At 39.1% G+C, this 21,563-nt stretch overlaps 1 protein-coding gene across 1 annotated transcript in view; it reads right to left on the reverse strand.

Annotated features, from left to right (window-relative positions):
* MED13 (mediator complex subunit 13) overlaps window positions 1-21,563 on the reverse strand; it is a 125,660-nt gene that overhangs the window by 53,688 nt on the left and 50,409 nt on the right. Inside the window, exon 9 of the mRNA XM_003278495.4 lies at window positions 13,172-13,855. Within this exon, the coding sequence (XP_003278543.3) occupies window positions 13,172-13,855 (684 nt within the window). The remainder of the gene's footprint in view (window positions 1-13,171; window positions 13,856-21,563) is intronic.

A 21,563-nucleotide genomic window follows, 5' to 3' on the forward strand; every position in this document is an offset into this window, starting at 1 on the left:
AATCTCCCTTCCCCCAGCCTGAAAGACACTACTACTCTCTGTAGAGACAAATAAAACAACTCTGTGTTTCATATTACGTTGTCCTCTGGCAGAAGTATAAAAACCTTCACACCGTTTACGTAAGTAGTTGCTAGACTACTGTGCAGTAACATTATTAAAAAAACCAATTCTACTGCACAGGGCTCTATTAAAATAAAAATGAGTAAACCAAATGCATTACCTAAATATGACTTTTTGTTATTTTATTGAATCATTCTCACAGACATTAGCATGTGCAAAGAATTTAAATGTAGTCAATTTCAAGAATATCGACACAATAAATTTTAAAATATAAATTCATTTACATTATACATTCTATATTTAAAGCTGATAATAGAATTAAAAATTGTTACTTTTAAGAGATGCCAGATAAAAAACTCTAATTACCATACTGTCAACATCAATTATATAGTACACATACACTTTTAGAATACGAATAACCCTCTCCTTTCCTCAAACGAACTTTCACATACAGCCAAATAATTAACTACAGACACAGTTTCAATTAGACATAAAGCTAAATACAGACAAACTGCAAAAAGATCAGGTACAGCCATGAACAGGAAGTGCTGCAAGGCCCAAAGCATTATATTATTATTAATTGCAACTCTTTCTTTTTACTATGACAATAACATACTATCCTGAAATGTACTCATATGGAATTTAACATAGCTTATGGTAGCATATGCTGTTATGCCTTTATTCAATAAAAATTCTTCCAGTTGAGGTATGACAGTTTTTAAGGTTTGACAATTATAGAAGCAGATAAGCTATAGACGGAAAGTTAAGAAACAAATGAATGCAATAATGTCAAAATCTTCCCACCACTTTTTTTTTTTTTTTTTTTTTTTTTTTTTGAGAAAAGGTCTTGCTGTCACCCAGGCTGGAGTGCAGTGGTGCGGTCTCAGCCCACTACAACCTCTACCTCCAGAGCTCAAAGTATCCTCCCTCTTTGGCCTCCTGAGTAGCTGGGACTACAGGTGTGTACCACCACACTTGGTTAGTTTTTTATTTGTTGTAAAGACAGGATCTCACTATATTGCCCAGGCTAGTCTTGAACTCCTGGGCTCAAGTGATCCTCCCATGTTTGCCTCCCAAAATGCTGGGATTACAGGTGTGAGCTACTGAGCCCAGCCTAAAATCTCCCACTTTTTAAATGGTACTTTTTTTTATTACCATTTCCTATATTCAGAATCAATCCCTAAACTGAGTCAAGGTCACTGTCAAAGGAAAGCTTTATTTGCATTAAAATAAAACAGCAAATATAGAAGACTTACTTAAAAGATTTAGAGTACAGAAAAATCAAAACAAGTTTATTTCATCACAGACTTCTTTCTGTGAATCAAAGGCATTCAGAACTACGTTTTAGAGATCAAATAATGCATTCTATAACTATATACATACAAATCTGGTATATCACTAATACAACATAGGAGTTAATTCTATTGATGAACATCATGGTTAAGATATCCTGATATACTTTGGCTACAGAATAAAACATGTAAAGAACTATGCTCAAATACAGTTCTTTCTTTGCTCAGAGTTTAGACAGGTTTCCCTCTGAATCAGAATAACAGACTAAACAATAATAAATTCTTCTAAAACTAAGTGCTAAACCCACGAAAAAAGATGTAATGTTTCTTGCCATTTTGCTATCTTTAAAATTTACATGGTTCTTAGCCTCTATTCTGAAATACATGCTATCATTAACTAATAGAGAAACTAAAAAGAATTAGAAACAAAAAAAGATATCTGCCACATGTATCTTATATATGGGTTATGCTATGTTCCACTCCAACCTCTCCTTGCCCACAAGTAAATTCTAACAAATTAGAGAAATTTTACTTTTACAAACACAGTCAAAGTTAAACATAAAATTGCTACACATGAAAGTCTAAGAATAAAAAAGGTACTCAGAAATGATAAATTCTATACGCTATACTAGTTAGGTAGCCATAACCATCTAAAACTGCTGATCAGAAAAATCAAGAGGGCTGGGTGCAGTGGCTCACACCTGTAATCCCAGCGCTTTGGGAGGCCAGGGTAGTAGCATCACCGGAGACCAGGAGTTCAAGACCAGCCTGGACAACATAGCGAGATCCTGTCTCTAAAAAAAAAAGTTTTTAATTAGCCAAGCAATATTGTCACATGCCTGTAGTCTCAGCTTCTTGGGAAGCTAAGGAGGATGGATGGCTTGAGCTCAAGAGTTCAAGGCTGCAGTGAGCCATGATCATGCCACTGCACCATAGCCTGGGTAACAGAGCAAGATCCTCTCTCATAAAAAGAAAAAATAAAAATCAAGAGTATTAATTTCTTTCACTAACCCACTATTATGAAAGGACAGTGCCACCTTTCAATAGCAATCAATGGAAACATTTATTTATACCGAACAGAAAATGGAGTTTCACTTAACATAAATAAAACAAAGCTCTGAATTTCTCCTACTGTAATTTTCTATGAAGTCACATACCTGTAAAAGTTCCACTATTATAAATCCACTAGTTCTGTTTCTACTGATGCATTCTTGTCCTTCTGCACTGTGTATCTACTCTAACTGGGTTATTAACAGTCCCCTCTATTAAGTTTCAAACATGATCCCAACTGCCTGATGGAATCTCTCAGCAGGCACTTTAAACTGCATTCACATGTTTACGATGTACTCACATTACATGTATGTAGCTAAAGTCACGTAGTACAAAAAGATGAAAAGCCTAAGTATCTCAATCTCTCTCCTTCAAGATAACAAGTACTATTTCTATCATCTAATTAAGGTGGAAAAAACCTAGGTATATGCCAGCATATATGTATGCACATATGTACTTTGTTCCTCATCTACATACAGAGCTTCTCATATCAGCCTATACAGATTTCCTTTGCTTATTTAAGTGCCCAGGATGGAGTGCAGTGGCGTGGTCTTGGCTCACTGCAACCTCTGGCTCCCATGTTTAAGCAATTCTCCTACCTCAGCCTCCTGAGTAGCTGGGATTACAGGCACCTGACACCACGCCCAGCTAATTTTTTGTATTTTTAGTAGAGACGGGGTTTCACCATGTTGGCCAAGCTGGTCTCAAACTCCTGACCTTGTGATCCACCCACCTTGGCCTCCCAAAGTGCTGGGATTACAGGCGTGGGCCACCACGCCCAGCCTAGGTATATCAATAGTTATTCCAAGGTACTTCTACTTAGACATGCTACTTTAAAAAAATCAGAAAAATTAAGTTTGGTAAGATTTAGCCTAAAGTGGGTAAAAACAATGGCACAGATGCAACGGTACAGACACCTTCAAACCTATTCTTTCTCATCTTTCCACCTCATGAACTAAATATGCTTGGCTTTAAACTCTCCTGTTATTCTCCTACTTTACTATTCAACTGGCTGCACAGTTCCTCAAAATATATTCCACAGCATCTATAACATTCATACATCCCTGCTACTTCTAATTTCCTAGTGTCGGCCTCACATCACTTTCTATATGAGTTGTTCAAACATGTCCAAACTGATCTCCTTTCACACAGACGTATCTTTTCATTTCAAGCAACCTTTCAATAACATTACTTGGTGAGTTTTTCCAAAATCATTATTTTCTAAAACTTGTCATTTTATCTCACTCAATACTTGCAATAGTCCTTCCATCATCTCAAGGATAATATATAAACTTATGAATACTATTCTGCTATTCCATTCCATAGTCCTACGCTTTTCCGGTCTCATTTCTCATCATGACACACCAAACTACTACGGAGCACCCCTATAATATAACCATACCAAACTACATAAAGCTTCTGGATCTTCATAAATGGAATTAAATTATTCCCCACTCTGTGTCTGTACTATATTTTATTTATACCTCTATCAGATAATATGCTATTTTCCATTAGACTACAATTTCATTTACGGTCAAGAGTAAACTTGTTTTATACACTAACAGTGCCCCACAGCATCCTGCATTAGAGAAACTTCAGTATTATTGAAACTGATTTAAAAAATACTTTTTAAGAATATGAATTTAAAAAGAAAGATAATATTCCTAAGAGATACAAAATGCAGAGGACTTGCAACAGCCCTGTAAATTTTATTAAAATTAACTGCTAAACATTTAAATGCACTTTCAAAACTCAAAGAATGGAAAAATAATAATAGATATTTACAATGACTAGGTGACAGAAATTCACCAATTTACTAATATAAACAAACCAGGCTTCTGAATGAATTACTCTATGACTAAAAAGGTGTTCGATCATATTACATCTTTAAAATTATAAGTGCTTCCAGGAAGAATTTAAGAAGGTTGTTTAAATGCCATCAAGAGGGCTGGGCACAGTGACTTACTCCTGTAATCCCAGCACTTTAGGAGGCTGAGGCGGGCGGATCACCTGAGGTCGGGAGTTTGAGACCAGCCTGGCCAACATGGCGAAACCCATCTCTACTGAAATACAAAAATTAGCCGGGTGTGGTGGCACACGCCTGTAATCCCAGCTACTCGGGAGGCCAAGGCAGGAGAATCACTTGAACCTGGGAGGCGGAGGTTGCGCCACTGCACTCCAGCCTGGGCAACAAGAGCGAAACTCCATCTCAAAAAAAAAAAAAAAAAAAAAAAAAAAAGGCCATCAAAAGAGAATAACAGTAATTCATGGAATTTATTTTAATGACAGGGAACATCATCTAACTTTGTCAATTGGCTGTACCACTTTCTACAAGGAGATGACTATTATTTTGATCCTTGTCACATCATATCTCAAGCAATATTAACAGCAGGTAATAAATTATCCAGTTATTCCAACAAAATCCTTTTCACTATGGGGAAAAAAAAGCATTTTTGTTTCAGCATAATAAAAGACCATGTCAAGTATGTCACTCTAGTTTGGAGTGACTAAAATAGTATGGGGAATCTCCCCAAGGAAGTCCATCAGTAAACATGCTGATCTTTCTAATAACTATTACTTTAGAGTTCAATTTTCTGTTACAAGTTATTCATTATATTAAAGTACCTTAACACTTTTAACACTTTGAGCTGGATAATTTTTTGTTATGGGAGATTATCCTGTGCACTGTAAGATATTTAGCAGCATCTCTAATTTCTACCTACTAGGTGCCAGTAGCACACCCCAAGTTGATAACCAAAAATGTCTCTGGACATTGGCAAATGTTACCTGGGGATGGGGCTGGAGGGATATAAAATTGTCCCAGTTGGGAAATACTACACAGAACAATAATTCCAGGAAAAGGACAAAATCATCCAGATGATTATTTTTAAAAGCAAACTTTTAATCTACCAACTATAGAACAATTATATTCCATAAATGCTTCTTAGTTAACATAGCAGCTAAGCCTTTGATGGTTCACCTTCTGGATATTTACCATATCAACTAATCTATTATCATACTACAAAAACAAGGCTTATATCTAAAAGCGAATTGTGGCCAGGCGCAGTGCCTCACACCTGTAATCCCAGCACTTTGTGAGGCTGCAGCGGGTGGATCACCTGAGGTCAGAAGTTCGAGACCAGCCTGACCAACATGGTGACACCTCGTCTCTACTAAATACAAAAAATTAGTCGGGCGTGATGGTGCATGCCTGTAATCCCAGCTACTTGGGAGGGTGAGGCAGGAGAATTGCTTGAACCCAGGAGGCGGAGGTTGCAGTGAGCCAAGATTGTGCCATTACACTCCAGCCTGAGCAACAACAGCAAAACTCAAAAAAAAAAAAAAAAAAAAAAAAAGCAAAAAGTGAACTGTGACATCATACACATTTCAGTAACTAGTATAACCAAAACAATACTCACATAAGACATATAATTAAAATTAAAACTCTTTTATTCAATCTTTTTTTTTCCTTGTCTATAAGGCAGAAAAAAAGGGTGACAAGGAATAGGCAAAGCATGTTATTTCCTTAACTTACATAATTATAATCCAGTACCACTCTACCCTGCATGCTACTTTTCTACACTATGCTTCCTCCTTCTCATTCTTATTCAGTGAGAAAAATGTCAAATAATTTTAGAACAGATTTTAAGGTTAAACTGTATTAACTTCTAAGAGACCTTCATTTTACTTATAGATAGTCATGTACGCAAGCAACCAATACACTTATTTAAAGTTATGGCTAGAATTAACAGATCTTATGAATACAATGAGCCCACAAAAACTCACTATTAAAGTTTTTAAAACCAAAAAAATTCATACCACCACATTTTTACACGCATTAAATAAGAAAATATAACCTGGAAAGAAAACAAGTTTTAAAATAGTATTTTAGGGCCACATTGTCATTTCATTCACCCAAACATTTGCTGAATCTCTATTGTGTACCTAGAATTGTTCTAAGGGGGTGTGGGTGTTTATGCTAGAAGAATACAGCAGTAAACAAGAGTCCTTGCCCTCATAGAGCTTACATTCTAATAGGGAAAAGACCATTAGCAAATACATAATATAATTTCAGATATATGCTAAGAAGAAATTAAAAGCAGTGTACAGGATAGGCAGTGATTTGGGAGAGAAAGACCACAGTTTAGATAAAATGGTCTGGAAAATCTTCCCTGAGAAGATAACTTTTGAGCAGCACTGAATGATAAGAAGGGATAAGCAGTTCACCCTCTTTATAATCCAATTCTAAAAGGCCACGAGGAATGAGCTTGGCTTTTTGAATAATTTATCAAGGATGCTGGTGTAGCTAAATCAGGAGACAAGTAGGATACCAGTAGGTAACATGGGTGAAGAACTAGGGAGGCTAGAGATTGCATACAATCTTACAGATCAGGAGAAAGGGTATGGATTTTACTCTAAGTGTAAAGGGAAACTATGGGAGAGATTTAAGCAAATTAGTAAGACAATATTTTACTTGCAATGATCACCCTCACTGCTGTGTAGAGAATACATGTAGAATAGAAACAAAGAGACTAGTAATCTCAGGCAAGAGCTGAGGCTGGCTTAGACTTATATTACATTTAGCAAGAATAAGATTAAGATCTTTTAAGGCTTGTTTCTAAGACAACATTTACTTTTTTGTTTTTTTTTGAGATGGAGTCTCGCTCTGTCGCCCAGGCTGGAGTGCAGTGGTGCGATCTCTACTCACTGTAACTTCCGCCTCCTGGTTCAAGCGATTCTCCTACCTTAGCCTCCGAGTATCTGGGATTACAGGCGCACGCCACCACACCCAGCTAATTTTTGTATTTTTAGTACAGACAGGGTTTCACCATGTTGGCCAGGCTGGTCTGGAACTCCTGACTTCAGGTGATCCACCCTCAGGGCCTCCCAAAGTGCTGGGATTACAGGCGTGACCCACCACGCCCAGCCCTAAGATATCATTTACTTTCAAGAGACCTGCTGACTATTAAATAAGCTCACTGTCTTCCATAATCCCTAAGAGTATACTGATATCTCTTAATTAACAATCCAGATTAATTTTAATTAAAAATAAAATCACAGATGGGCACAGTGGCTCGTGTCCGTAATCCCAGCACTTTGGGAGGCTGACACGGACTGATCACTTGAGGTCAGGAGTTCAAGACCAGCCTCGCCAACATGGTGAAACCTGATCTCTACTAAAAATACAAAAATTATCTGGTCGTGGTGGCGCATGCCTGTAATTCCAGCTATTCTGGAGGTTGACGCACAAGAATCGCGTGAACCTGGGAGGTGGAAGTTGCAGTGAGCCGAGATTGCGCCAATGCGCTCCAGCCTGGGTGACACGGTAAGACTCTGTCTCAAAATAAAGTAAAGTAAAAGTAAAAGTAAAGTAAAAAGTAAAGTAAAATAAAATAAAATAAAATCATACTAAAATACTTTTAGATTCAAAGGGCCAGATGAAGCACAAGACTTATGTGCTAAAATGACAATAAAAGCATTTTAATTTACTATTATTTTTTAAGAGACAGGGTCTCACTGCTGCCCAGGCTGGAGTACAGTGGCTATTCACAGGTGCAATCCCACCACTATCAGCATAGGAGTTTTGACCTGCTCCATTTCCATCCTAGGCTGGTTTAACCGTCCTCAGGCAACCTGGAGGTCACCATACTGATGCTGAACTTGATGCAGACACTTAATTGGCATAGTGCACAGCAGCCCGGAACTCCTGGGATCAAGCAATCCTCCTGACACAACCAGAGCACTCAGCTAGGTATTTCAAAAGAGAATAAATCTCTAACAGTAGGAAAAATGAGAGAGAGGCTATAAATGGACCAGATGTTTCACTAAGTCTCAGGGAAGCTCAAAATAAGATAAAATACAGCAGAAAAAGTTCACTGCCTAGAATATGCAAAAGAAGGGATTATAGCCCAACTACATAAACAACAGGAGAGTCTAACTGCCTGGAAAAGTCAGAAAAAATCTGGACTTAAATCTCTAGACAGAAATGAGAAAAAGGGGTTACTCTAGTCACACTGCCTATGGGGGTAGCCCTGTTCTGTGAGGAGCAGTAAAAAAAAAAAAAAAAAAAAAAAAGAGGGAAAAAGAAAAAGGAGAAGGGGGGACAGGAAGCAGAAGAAAAACAAAAATGAGAAAAAGAGCTGAAAATGGGGCAACAAGAAAGGTTCTTTTTTAAGGAAAATGAATAAACTACCTGTCAAAAAAAGTATAACATCCTCTTCATTCTGGAATTTTAGGAATGGCTGCCTTCCCTTCCAAAAATTCCCCATCCAGTTATCATAAAGCGAATTATCTGACACCTATACACATTACATACTGAAGTATTTATTGAATGAGCAAGGCCCACCAGTCAACGAGCTCTACCTATATACAACATTTCCAATCAGCCTATCTATTCTCTCACATTAAAATACGTCTAGACAGGCCAGGTGTGGTGGCTCATGCCTGTAATCCCAGCACTTTGGGAGGCCGAGGCCAGTGGATCACTTGAGGTAAGGAGTTCAAGACCAGCCTGGCCAACATGGTGAAACCCTGTCTCTATTAAAAATACAAAAATTAGCCGGGCGTGGTGACACGCACTTGTAGTCCCAGCTACTTGGGAGGCTGAGGCAGGAGAATCGCTTGAACCTGGGAGGTGGAGGTTGCAGTAAGCTCAGATCACACCATTGCACTCCAGCCCAGGGGACAGAATGAGACTCCACCTCAAAAAAATAAAATTAAAATAATAATAACAATCAGGTCGGGCGTGGTGGCTCATGCCTGTAATCCCAGCACTTTTGGAGGTCAAGGTAGGCAGATCACGAGATCAGGACATCAAGACCATTCTGGCTAACAAGGTAAAACCCCCATCTCTGCTAAAAATACAAAAAATCAGCCAGGCGTGGTGGCACGTTCCTGTAGTCCCAGCTCCTCGGGAGGCTGAGGCAGGAGGGTTGCTTGGACCTGGGAGGCGGAGGTTGCAGTGAGCCGAGATAGCGCCACTGCACTCCAGCCTGGGCGAGAGAGCAAGACTCCATCTCAAAAACAACAACAACAACAAAAAACAAAAAACAACCAGAAGTACGACAAGAAGAATCCGAGTAAAGAACAAGATCAAAATAAAATAATTCTAGAGAACAATAAAATCACAGATCAAACAAAGGAATGTTACTTAAAAAAAAAAATCAGTTGAGAATGTTTTTAAAACATGAGAAACAAAATTCAGAATTCAAGAAAGTTGAGAATCCCCTGAGAAAACAGAGCACCATCTGAATCATGGAAGTTTTAAAAAGAATTTTTTAGGAGATGGTATTATCTAAGAAATAGAGAATTTCCAAATGGCAGAACAAGGGCCTTCAAACTGAGTTAGACCTTGGCTGGGCGTGGTGGCTCACGTCTGTAACCCCAGCACTTTGGGAGGCCAAGGCAGGTGGATCATGAGGTCAGGAAATCGAGACTATTTTGGCCAACACGGTGAAACCCCGTCTCTGCTAATTACGGCTGTAACCCCAGCACTTTGGAAGGCCAAGGCAGGCACATCACGAGGTCAGGAGATCGAGACCATCCTGGCTAACATGGTGAAACCCCGTCTCTACTAAAAATACAAAAAATTAGCCCAGCGTGGTGGTGGGCGCCTCTAGTCCCAGCTACTCGGGAGGCTGAGGCAGGAAAATGGCGTGAACCCGGAAGGCGGAGCTTGCAGTGGGCTGAGATCGCGCCACTTCACTCCAGCCTGGGCGAGAGAACAAGACTACGTCTCAAAAAATAAAAACTATAAAAAATTAGCAGAGCGTGCTGGCGCGCACCTATAGTCCCAGCTACTCGGGAGGTTGAGGCAGGAAAATGGCGTGAACCCGGAAGGTAGAGCTTGCAGTGAGCTGAGATCACGCCACTGTACTCCAGCCTGGACGAAAGAGTGAGACTGTCTCAAAAAAAAAAAAAGGCCGGGCACCGTGGCTCACGCCTGTAATCCCAGAAGGGTGGATCATGAGGTCAGGAGATCGAGACCATCCTGGCTCAAACGGTGAAACCCCGTCTCTACTAAAAAATACAAAAAATTAGCCAGGCGTGGTGGCGGGCGCCTGTAGTCCCAGCTACTCAGGAGGCTGAGGCAGGAGAACTGCGTGGACCAGGAAGCGGAGCTTGCAGTGAGCCGAGATCGCGCCACTGCACTCCATCCTGGGCAACAGACCAAGACTCCGTCTCAAAAAAAAAAAAAAAATTGAGTTAGCCTTTCAAGTGCCCAGCACAAGGACCGGAAAAAAGGTCACTATACCTGCTACACATATTCTTGTGACATTTCCAAAGCTAAGAGAAGACCTTAAAAGCCTCACAGAAGAGATCACGTTTTTTTAAATGAGCAAGAATGAAACTCATTATTACACATTTCATCTGAAGATACCAGAAGACAGTAAAGCAATGCCTATGAGTTCAAGGGGGAAATGATTTTCAATTATGAAACCAACATGTAGCCAAATTATCAATCCAAGCATGAGGGCAAAAAAGTCAGGTCATTTTCAGAAATATAAGGATGCCAAATTTATCTCCCACTCTTCCCCTCCGCCCCCTCCCCCCGAGGGAGCTAAAGATATTCACCAAGAAAATAAAGGCAAAACCAAAAAGAATCCACTAGTTATAAAAAATTGTGGTATTAACTTGAGTCTAATCAAAATGAAATCCTAGAGAGGTGAAAACAAGTCTAGAAAGCAACTGGTTCACATTATAACAGAAATAAGAAAGTATTAAACTCCATATAATAGTTATATTATCTGGAGCAATCTGATGTTGAGAAAAAAAGCTACATTAAAAAATAAACATAAATCGATAATGAAAATGTGACATTTTAAGCAAATAAAGTCTAAGACATTATTTAACCTATCAGTAGCATTTAAGCAATAAGAAACGAATTCACTGAAAAAAAGGTAATTCACTGACAATGATCTGATAAAGAAGGAATCATAATCTTTGTACATTCCTTGGCCTTGTACTAATAAATAGGTAGACAGTTCTATTGAGCATAATGGTATTTTATTGGTTGATTTTCAGCTTTTAGAAAAATTTATATGTAAAAGGCTTATTAAGACAGACTATAAATGTATTTATAACAACATAGAAAGTCAAGGGATACCTGGAAAAAAGCCTTCTTCTGCCCAAAGTATAACATTAATACAATGGACAAAGAAGACAAACCACCGATGGAGGAAGAAACCTATAGCACATAAAACTAATGCAGGATTAATACCCAGAACATGCAAATAATACATCAGAAAAAAAAAGAAAAATGGACTAAAAAATATGACGACTAGGCAAGTCAGAGAAGAGGAAACCTAAATACCCCCAAAACATTTTAAATGATGCTCAATCACACTAGACATCTGGAAGACACATATTTAGACAATGAGATGACATTTTGTGTGCTGTAGATTAGTGAAACTAAATCTCATAATACCAACTATAGAGGAAAATATAGTGCAACAGCCATTCTCATACACTGCTGGTTCATGAAGGTTTAAACTATATAATAGTTGGCTGGGCGCGGTGGCTCATGCCTGTAATCCCAGCACTTTGGGAGGCCGAGGCAGGCGGATCACGAGGTCAGGAGATTGAGACCATCCTGGCTAACACGGTGAAACCCCGTCTCTACTAAAAATGCAAAAAAAAATAGCCGGGCGTGGTGGCGGGCGCTTGTAGTCCCAGCCACTCGGTAGGCTGAGGCAGGAGAATGGCGTGAGCCACTCGGTAGGCTGAGGCAGGAGAATGGCGTGAGCCCGGGAGGCGGAGCTTGCAGTGAGCCGAGATCGCGCCACTGCACTCCATCCTCGGCAACAGAGCGAGACTCCATCTCAAAAAAAGAAAAAAACAAACAAAAAAAAACTATATAACAGTCATTGAACTGCAACTGGGCAACAACCCTTAATGCTGAAAATGGACATAGCCATGTTGAAAATGGCTTTTAGATGTTATTTCCTAAAGAAATTCTTATACAAGTAAACAAGGAAATGTATATCAAACAAAATGGAAAATGTTAGGGTGAAAAATTGAAAATAACCAACATATCCATCTTTAAGAGTTTAGATATTTACCATATATTCATAAGGAAATACCATAAAGCAATTAAAATGAATAACTAGAGCTACATGTATAAAAACATGTACTGAAATAATAAGTACCAAATTCAGGCCCGGTGCAGTGGCTCATGCCTATAATCCCAACACTTCAAGAGGCTGAGGTGGGTGGATCACTTGAGGTCGGGAGTTCAAGACCAGCCTAGCCAACATGGTGAAACCCCATCTCTACTAAAAATACAAAAATTAGCTGGGTGTGGTGGTGCACACCTGTAATCCCAGCTACTCAGGAGGCTGAGGCAGGAGGATTGCTTGAACCTGGAGGGAGGCGGAAGTTTCAGTGGGCCTAGATTGTGCCTCTACACTCTAGCCTGGGCGACAGAGACTCTGTCTCAAAAAAAAAAAAGAAAGGTACCAAGTTCAGGACAGTGGAAGGAAGACTTGAAAAAGAAAAACAGTACATGGGAATTCTAACTGTATGTAAAATCCTTAAGTTGGCTGATGTACAAGTGTTTACATATTATTTTCTCCACTTTTGTGGCTAAAGTTATTTCATAATAAAGAAGTTCCCTGAGGAAAAAACACAGTAAAGGAATAATGCAGTTAATACTCAATGAATTTATTCTTGTAAATCCTACCTTGAATCCAATACTGAGTCCTAGTATTAAGCACTTGCATCACTTCCACCCTTAAATGATAATGGTGACTATTAAAAAAAATACATACTCTGTAACTGATGTTACACTTTCCTGTCCAAAAGGTCCAACTGGATCATCCTTGAATTTATCACTTGGAAGTTGAGGTGGTAAAAACTCTACATCTTTTTTCTTTGGGACCTTGTAATACTTCCAGGCTATATTGGCTTCATCTTCTTCCAAGTTTACTGCTGTACCAACATATACCGTAGGTTCTACAGCTTCCTGATATTGAGGTGGGAAAGACTGGGACAAACTGTCTATCCTATCTTCCATTGGTTTAGAAGGAACCAAGGGATCTGGTGTTGGCATTTGATAAAAATGTTGACTCTGAGGAGTTGAAGGTGTTTTAGTCACTCCTTCATCAACCACATCACAAGGGTGAGGACTAAGTGGGGGTGGTTGAGGTGAATTTGCCATTTCGGTGCCATGCATCTGAGGAGTCTTTGCTACATCATTAGTTCGGATATTTGAAAATCTCACTTGACTGTCTGGAGCAGACATCACAAGTCTTTGGTTGGCTGAATCTGCGTCCATGCCAACATCATCACTAACAGACACACGATGGTGAAAAGGAGTCAAGGGGCGTTTCTGCGGCTTTTCACTCTTTTCTTGCTTCTCATTGGTCTTGTGCTTAGGAAGTATTTGTTGTTGCTGACCTAAAGATGGTGCCTGTCCTTGTTGTCCAGCATTTCTTGACTTGAGATTTTTGTGCCTGAAAAGTTAAAATGAAGGTTTCATATTTACAGTATCACTATTATGGCAAAGCATAATACCAGTTAATAGTATTAGACACTTCAGTTATCATTTGTTTTTCACATAATACGAAAAGTAAAATAATTTGAATTTGAAAGGGGAAAAAATACTTTGCTCGTGAGCTAAATAAGGGTATGCAGAAAGATTCATAAAAGCCAGTTATCTCATGCTCATTTAATAGCCATGTGATCAGATAGCCAAAGATTATGTCTTATATGATTTAAATATTTTAATATCTAATTTAAATATAGAGGTAAGATTCTAGTTAAGGTTAAAAGGTATAACAAGGCTTGAAATTTACTCATTTCTAAATGTACCTGATATTTCCTGTTAGTAATTATTATAAATTAATGGCTTGGCTAAGCTTAGTCATCACCTACAATCCTACAGCAACTGGCCAGAAAGCGTATTCTACTCTACTGAATAGAAGTTACATCAGTCTGGAAAGTGCTAGAATTGACTGATTGATGGACCTCACACCATATCTACCTTCTCCAAATACTTAGCACTACAAAAAGAATAAGCTGACTAGAAAGGGAAAGAAAATGCCTAAAATAATTTCTTCCTCATAACTTGAAGCAATTCTAAAATGAAGAACTTAAATGATACACTTAAAAATCAAATAATTTTGTTAAGTTTAAGATTTCTAGGCTGGGCGCAGTGGCTGACACCTGTAATTCCAGCACTTTGGGAGGCTGAGGTGGGCAGATCACCTGATGTCAGGGGTTCAAGACCAGCTTGGCCAACATGGTAAAACCCCGTCCTTACAAAAAATAAAAAATTAGCCAGGTGTGGTGGCACGCGCCTGTAGTCCCAGCTACTCAGGAGGCTGAGGCAGGAGAATAGCTTGAACCCAGGAGGCGGAGGTTATAGTGAGCTGAGATCATGCCACTGCACTCCAGCCTGGGTGACAGAGCAAGACTCCGTCTCAAAAAAAAAAAAAAAAAAGATTTCTTTCAGTACGTATTGAGATTTCCAAACTCAATGAGATATATATATACACATAACATTATTTTACATTAAGAAACTTTTTTATTTTTGAGAGGGAGTTTCGCTCTTGTTGCCCAGGCTGGAGTGCAATGGCGTAATCTCAGCTCACCGCAACCTCCACCTCCCAGGTTCAAGCGATTCTCCTGCCTCAGCCTCCCCAGTAGATGGGATTACAGGCATGTGTCACCACGCCCAGCTAATTTTGCATTTTTAGTAGAGACAGGGTTTCTCCATGTTGGTCAGGCTGGTCTTGAACTCCCGACCTCAGGAGATCCGCCTGCCTCAGCCTCCCAAAGTGCTGGGATTACAGGCATGAGCCACCATGCCTGGCCAAGAAACTTTTAAAATGTGGTAAGATATGGAGTTTACACATTCAGTATTCATTAGGTTTTACTTTTTAAATTTTACTTTTTTGCTGAATCAGAGCTATCCAGAAAGAGTATTAAAAAGCAGTGACAGGCACTTATTTGAAAAACTCTGTTGAGAAGACATACTGAGACACTTTTTTTTTATTGAGATCGAGTCTCACTCTGTTGCCAGGCTGGAGTGCAGTGGTGCAATCTTGGCTCACTGCAACCTCCGCCTCCCAGGTTCAAGTGGTTTTCCTGCCTCAGCCTCCCGAGTAGCTGGGACTACAGGCATGCGCCACCACACCTAGCTGATTTTTGTATTTTTAGTAGAGACGGGGTTTCACCATGTTGGCCAGGATAGTCTCGATCTCTTGACCTCGTGATCCACCCGCCCTGGCCTCCCAAAGTGCTGGGATTATAGGCGTGAGCCACTGCACCCGCCCAAGACACCTTTTGTACAGAGCCTGAAATATCTTATTGTGCATAGAGAAAAAAAAGAACCAAAGTTATCAAAGAAAACCAAACTCATTTCAAAAGGACGTAGGAGAAATCCACCATTATCCTAATATTAAAATCAAAGATATTACACAAAAAGAAAACCGTAGACCATTATCTCTTAAGAACACAGATGTAAATAATTAACAAAATATTAGCAACTCAAACCAGCAAAATATATAAAAGAATAACACATCATGACCAAATGAAGTTAATTCTGGGAATGTAAGGTGTAGCATTTAAAAGAAAACAATATCATGCATCACGTTAACAGAATAAAAGAAAACCATATTATCTCAATAACTATAGAAAAAACCCTACTAATACTATTAATATATTCAACCCCTATTTATATACACTCTGCAACCAAGGAATAAAAGAAAATTTGCTTGATCTGACAGGTATCTATGAAAAACTACAACTACTATCTTACTTGATGTTTAAGCATGAATAATTTCTCAAGATTAAGAACAAGGCAAGAATATTTGCTCTCAACATTTAACATTTTATTGAAGGTTTTACCCAATGCAATAAGGCAAGAAAGAGGTCAGAGACTTCAGAGGAAGAAGATAAATTGTCTTTATTCATAGTCAGCATTATTACAAACTATACAATAAGGCCAGGTGCAGTGGCTCACACCTGTAATCCCAGCACTTTGGGAGGCCAAGGTAGGTGGATCATGAAGTCAGGAGTTCTAGATCAGCCTGGCCAACATGGTGAAACGCCGTCTCCACTAAAAACACAAAAATTAGCTGTGCGTGGTGGCGGGCACCTGTAATCCCAGCTACTCAGGAGGCTGAGGCAGGAGAATGACTTTAACCCAGGAGGTGGAGGTCGCAGCAAGCTGAGATCACACCACTGCACTCCAGCCTGGGCGACATAGCGAGACTCTGTCCCAACCCCAACAAAAAAACAAACAAACAAACAAAACTATACAATGAAAGGGTTAGGCTGATCCCCACCTAATCAATCTTAACATTACTAGATATGGAACAACCAGATACTGTGTCTCTCTGACGTAACATAATACAAAGCAACGCAGCCACCATCTATGAAGTACTCTTGCCAAAAATATTGAAGTTGAGTCTAATCAAGTAATCAAGCCCCCAGATCAGCACTGAGCACTGTCCAGAACTTTCTATGATGATGGGAAGTTCTGTATATGTTTTTATATATATATTTTTTTGAGACACAGTTTCGCTCTGTCACCCAGACTGGAGTGCAGTGGCACGATCTCAGCTCACCACAACCTCTGGCTCCTGGGTTCAAGTGATTCTCCCGCCTCAGTCTCCCGAGTAGCTGGGATTACAGGTGCCCGCCACCACACTGGGCTAACTTTTGTATTTTTAGTAGAGATGGGGTTTCACCATGTTGGTCAGGCTGGTCTTGAACTCCTGACCTCAAATGATCTACCCACCTCGGCCTCCCAAAATGCTGGGATTACAGGCATTAGCCACTGCACCCAGCCTGTATATGGCTCTTGAGTACTTGAATTGTGGCTAGTGCAATTGAGGAACTAATTTTTTAGGAGACAAGTCTTGTTCTGTCACTGAGGCTGGAATGCAGTACAATCACAGCACACTGTAACCTCAAATTCCTGGACTCAAGAGAGCCTCCCAAAGTGCTGGGATTACAGGCATGAACCACTGTACCCAGCTGAGGAACTGAATTTTTAATTGTATTTAAATCCAATTACTGTAAATTTAAATAGTCAATAGTAGTTACTAACACAGCTAGTACTGGATAGCTCAGCTCTACAGCTACCTTCCATTTACAGAAATGCAAAGGAAAAAGGAAGAAATTAAATTACACTAAAAGAAGTAAAATTACATGACAAGTAAAATGAAAAATCCAGAAAGTGGGGCACTCTATAGGGAGAACTGACCTAGTTTTACCAACCGAGTCAATGTCATGAAAAGGGAGCAGGAGACAACTAAAAGGAGAGATTTAAAAAACGTTAACAACCAAATGTTTACTCCTTGTTTGAATCCTAGTCAAATAAACTATCTACAAAAAGACATTTCTGAGAAAATCTGGACAAGGTATCATAACATTAGGTATGATGGTAGAATTATATTCATGCAAGAAGATATTCATATTTTTTAGAGCCGCATACTGAAGTACCGCAGAAGTGTAATATTTAAGATTTGCTTTAAAAATCTTTATCAAGAGCATAGCATAGGGATTTGCCAAATAAAGTATTACATATCTATAAAATGCAGTATTATGAACTTTTTAAAAAGAATGAATCTGTAAGTGACAACATGGATAAACACCCAGGCTGTTTATCAAAAAAAGAGTAAGTTGCAGAAATACAGCACGATTCCATTTGTGTGAAAGAAAGCAACAAGCAGACCTACATACATAAGAGGGGAACCTGTTAATTTTTAATTTTATATTCTTGTGTACTGTTTGAACTTTTTATTTTATTTATTTAATTTTTGAGACAGTCTCGCTCTGTTGCCCAGGCTGGAGTGCAGTGGCATGATCTCTGCTCAATGTAACCTCTGCCTCCCAGGTTCAAATGATTCTCCCACCTCAGCCATCCAAGTAGCTGGGATTACAGGCACCCACCACCACATCAGTCTAATTTTATATATATATATATATATATATATATATTTTTTTTTTTTAGTAGAGATGGGGTTTTGCCATGTTGCCTAGGCTGGTCTCAAACTCCTGACCTCAAGTGATCTACCCACTTTGGCTTCCCAAAGTGCTGGGATTACAGGCATGAGCCACTCACCTGGCCTGAACTTTGTAAAAGAGCATTTTTTTTTTTTAAACACAGAAATTTGTTCAAAAACACAAAAAACCAAAACCAAAAAAACCAAAAAAACAACCCAGCAGGTCCTACCCAATGTATGAATAATCCCTTCTCTTTTTTTTTCCTCATGCTGTTGCCCAGGCTGGAACACAGTGCCGTGATTAGCACTCACTACAGCCTCCCAAGTAGCTGGGATTACAGGCAACAGTCACCTCATTGGCTTGAATGGGTTCTTTTTGAATACTTTCAATGACAAGGACCATACTACTGTATAAGGAGATGCATCCCCCCTCATCAAATAGCTCCAACTGCTACAAGGTAAATTCTTTTTTTTTTTTTTTTTTTTTTTTTTTTTTTTTTTTTTGAGATGGAGTCTCGCTCTGTCACCCAGGCTGGAGTGCAGTGGCGCGATCTCGGCTCACTGCAAGCTCCGCCTCCCGGGTTCACGCCATTCTCCTGCCTCAGCCTCCCAAGTAGCTGGGACTACAGGTGCCCGCCACCACGCCCGGCTAATTTTTCTGTATTTTTAGTAGAGACGCGGTTTCACCGTGTTAGCCAGGGTGGTCTCGAACTCCTGACCACGTGATCCGCCCGCCTCGGCCTCCCAAAGTGCTGGGATTACAGGCTTGAGCCACCGCGCCCAGCCGGTAAATTCTTAATATTGAATAGAAATTCATCTTTTCTGTATCTTCCAGCCCTTCAGTCCTATTTCTACCTAATTTATAAAGCTGCACTATCCAATAATGGTAGCCACAAGTTACATGTAGCCATTAGACACTTGACAAGTGGCTAGTCCAAATTGAGATGTGCTATAGATGTAAAAAATACCAATTTTCCAAGACATGTTATAAAATAAAGGAATGCCAAATATCTCACTAATGTTTCATCACAATTACTGTATGTCAAAATAATATTTTAGATAAATCAAGTTCAATAAAATATATTGGGCTGGGCATGGTGGCTCATGCCTGCAATCCCAGCACTTTGGGAGGCCAAGGTGGACAGAACACCTGAGGTCGGGGGTTCTAGATCAGCCTGGCCAACACAGTGAAACCCTGTCTCTACTAAAACTACAAAAAATTAGCCGAGTGTGGTGGCGGGCGCCTGTAATCCCAACTACTCAGGAGGCTGAGGCAGGAGAATCACTTGAACCCAGGAGGTGGAGGTTGCAAGTGAGCCAAGATTGTGCCACTGCACTCCAGCCTGGGTGACAGAATGAGACTCCGCCTCAAAAAATATATAATAATAATAATAATAATAATAAATAAATAACGTAAATTAAACAAATTTTAAAGATCTTCAGCAAGAGAAAAGGTCTAGTTGAAGCAAACACAGTAAGTGAATACGAATGATTGATAAATAGGAATTCATTGCCCAATTCGCTTATTTTTGTCCTTGTTTGAAGCTTCTAATAACAAAACAGAGCAGAACTAAAATGCTAAAAAAAAAAAAAAAATAGCATGAAAGATTTGAGGAGCAAGATTAAAGTATTCCAAGGTCCTTGGTCATTCCATAAAAAGAACGTAGACTCTAACTTTAGACTTTAAGGAAAGCAGGCACAATAAATGATTAATTCAATTAACAAAAGAACAAAAATAGAACATCAAACTTCTAAATCAAGAGAAGAAACTGAAAAAAAGAATATAAAAAGGAAAAAACAACAGTATCATTAACTCATCAATTATTCAAATATTTGACTGTCTACTAAATTCAAAGTATGGTCCGTGAACCCTCCTTTTCAGGGGCTACAGGGGTTCAAAACTATTTTCATAATAGCACCAAGACACTATCTGCCTTTTTTATTATGTTGAAATTTACAAAGATGGTGAAAAAAACAATAGGCAGCAAAACTTCTGGCAACTGAACATGAATCAAAGGGAGTGGCACCAACTGTACTAGCAGTAGCAGTCATTGCTTTCTCCACCAGCACACATTCAGTTTGTTATTTTCTATGACAGTATCACTTAAGAATGTCCTTCATGAAGACAGTAAAACTAATTTTTATTAATCTCAATCCTTATACACATCTTTTTACACTCTGTATAAAAAAATAGGAAGTGCATATAAAGCATTTCTGCTATAGATTTGAAGTACAATGGCTATTTTGAGGAAAAGGGCTTGTAGAATTGTTTGAGTTACAAGCTGAAACTAGCTTTTTTCATGAAACACCATTTGAAGAACAAAGACTGGTAGATAAACTAAGATTATCCATATTTGGTCATTTGGCAGATTTGTTTATTAGGTTATCAAACATGAACAAAATGAGTTTGTCGTTTAAGGAAGAACTAATCATTTTGAGCTTGACTGCTAAACAATGACTACTACTGCTAATACAGTTGGTACCACTGCAATATTTAGAATTTTGGAAAACTGTATCTGACACAGTGAGCTTGAGCTTTCTAATACTTAAATACTTTTCAGGTGAGATCACTGGTAATATTAATGAATGAAATATTTTGATACTCTGAATTGGCTGAATTCCATATCCTCAAATTCAACCAACCAGAGATGAAAAATATTATTTTTCAAAAATGAAAAGTTAACAGTACAACAATAAAAAATAATATAAATTGTAAAAACAATACGGTATAACAACTATTTACGTAACACATTGTATTAGGTATTATAAACAAACTAGAGATTATTTAAACTATACTGAAGGGCCAGGTACAGTGGCTCATGCCTGTAACCCCAACACTTTGGGAGGCTGAGGTGGGTGGATCACTTGAGGCCAGGAGTTCAAGACCAGCCTGGCCAACCATGGTGAAACCCAATCTCTATTACAAATACACACAAACAAAAAGTTAGCTGGGCATGGTGGCGCATGCCTGTAGTCCCAGCTACTTGGGAGGCTGAGGCACAAAAATCGCTTGAGCCAGGGAGGAGCAGGTTGCAGTAAGCCAAGATCACACCACTGCACTCCAGCCTGGGTAACAGAGGCGAAGACCCTGTCTCAAAAAAAAAAAAAAAAAAAAATACTGAAGGATGTATATGGGTTATATGAATACTAACTTCTTGAGCATCCGTAGATTTTGTTATCTGTGAGGGTTCCAGAATATCGATCC

The sequence above is a fragment of the Nomascus leucogenys genome, chromosome 14, assembly GCF_006542625.1.
Source record: "Nomascus leucogenys isolate Asia chromosome 14, Asia_NLE_v1, whole genome shotgun sequence".
Classification (NCBI taxonomy): Eukaryota; Metazoa; Chordata; class Mammalia; order Primates; family Hylobatidae; genus Nomascus; species Nomascus leucogenys.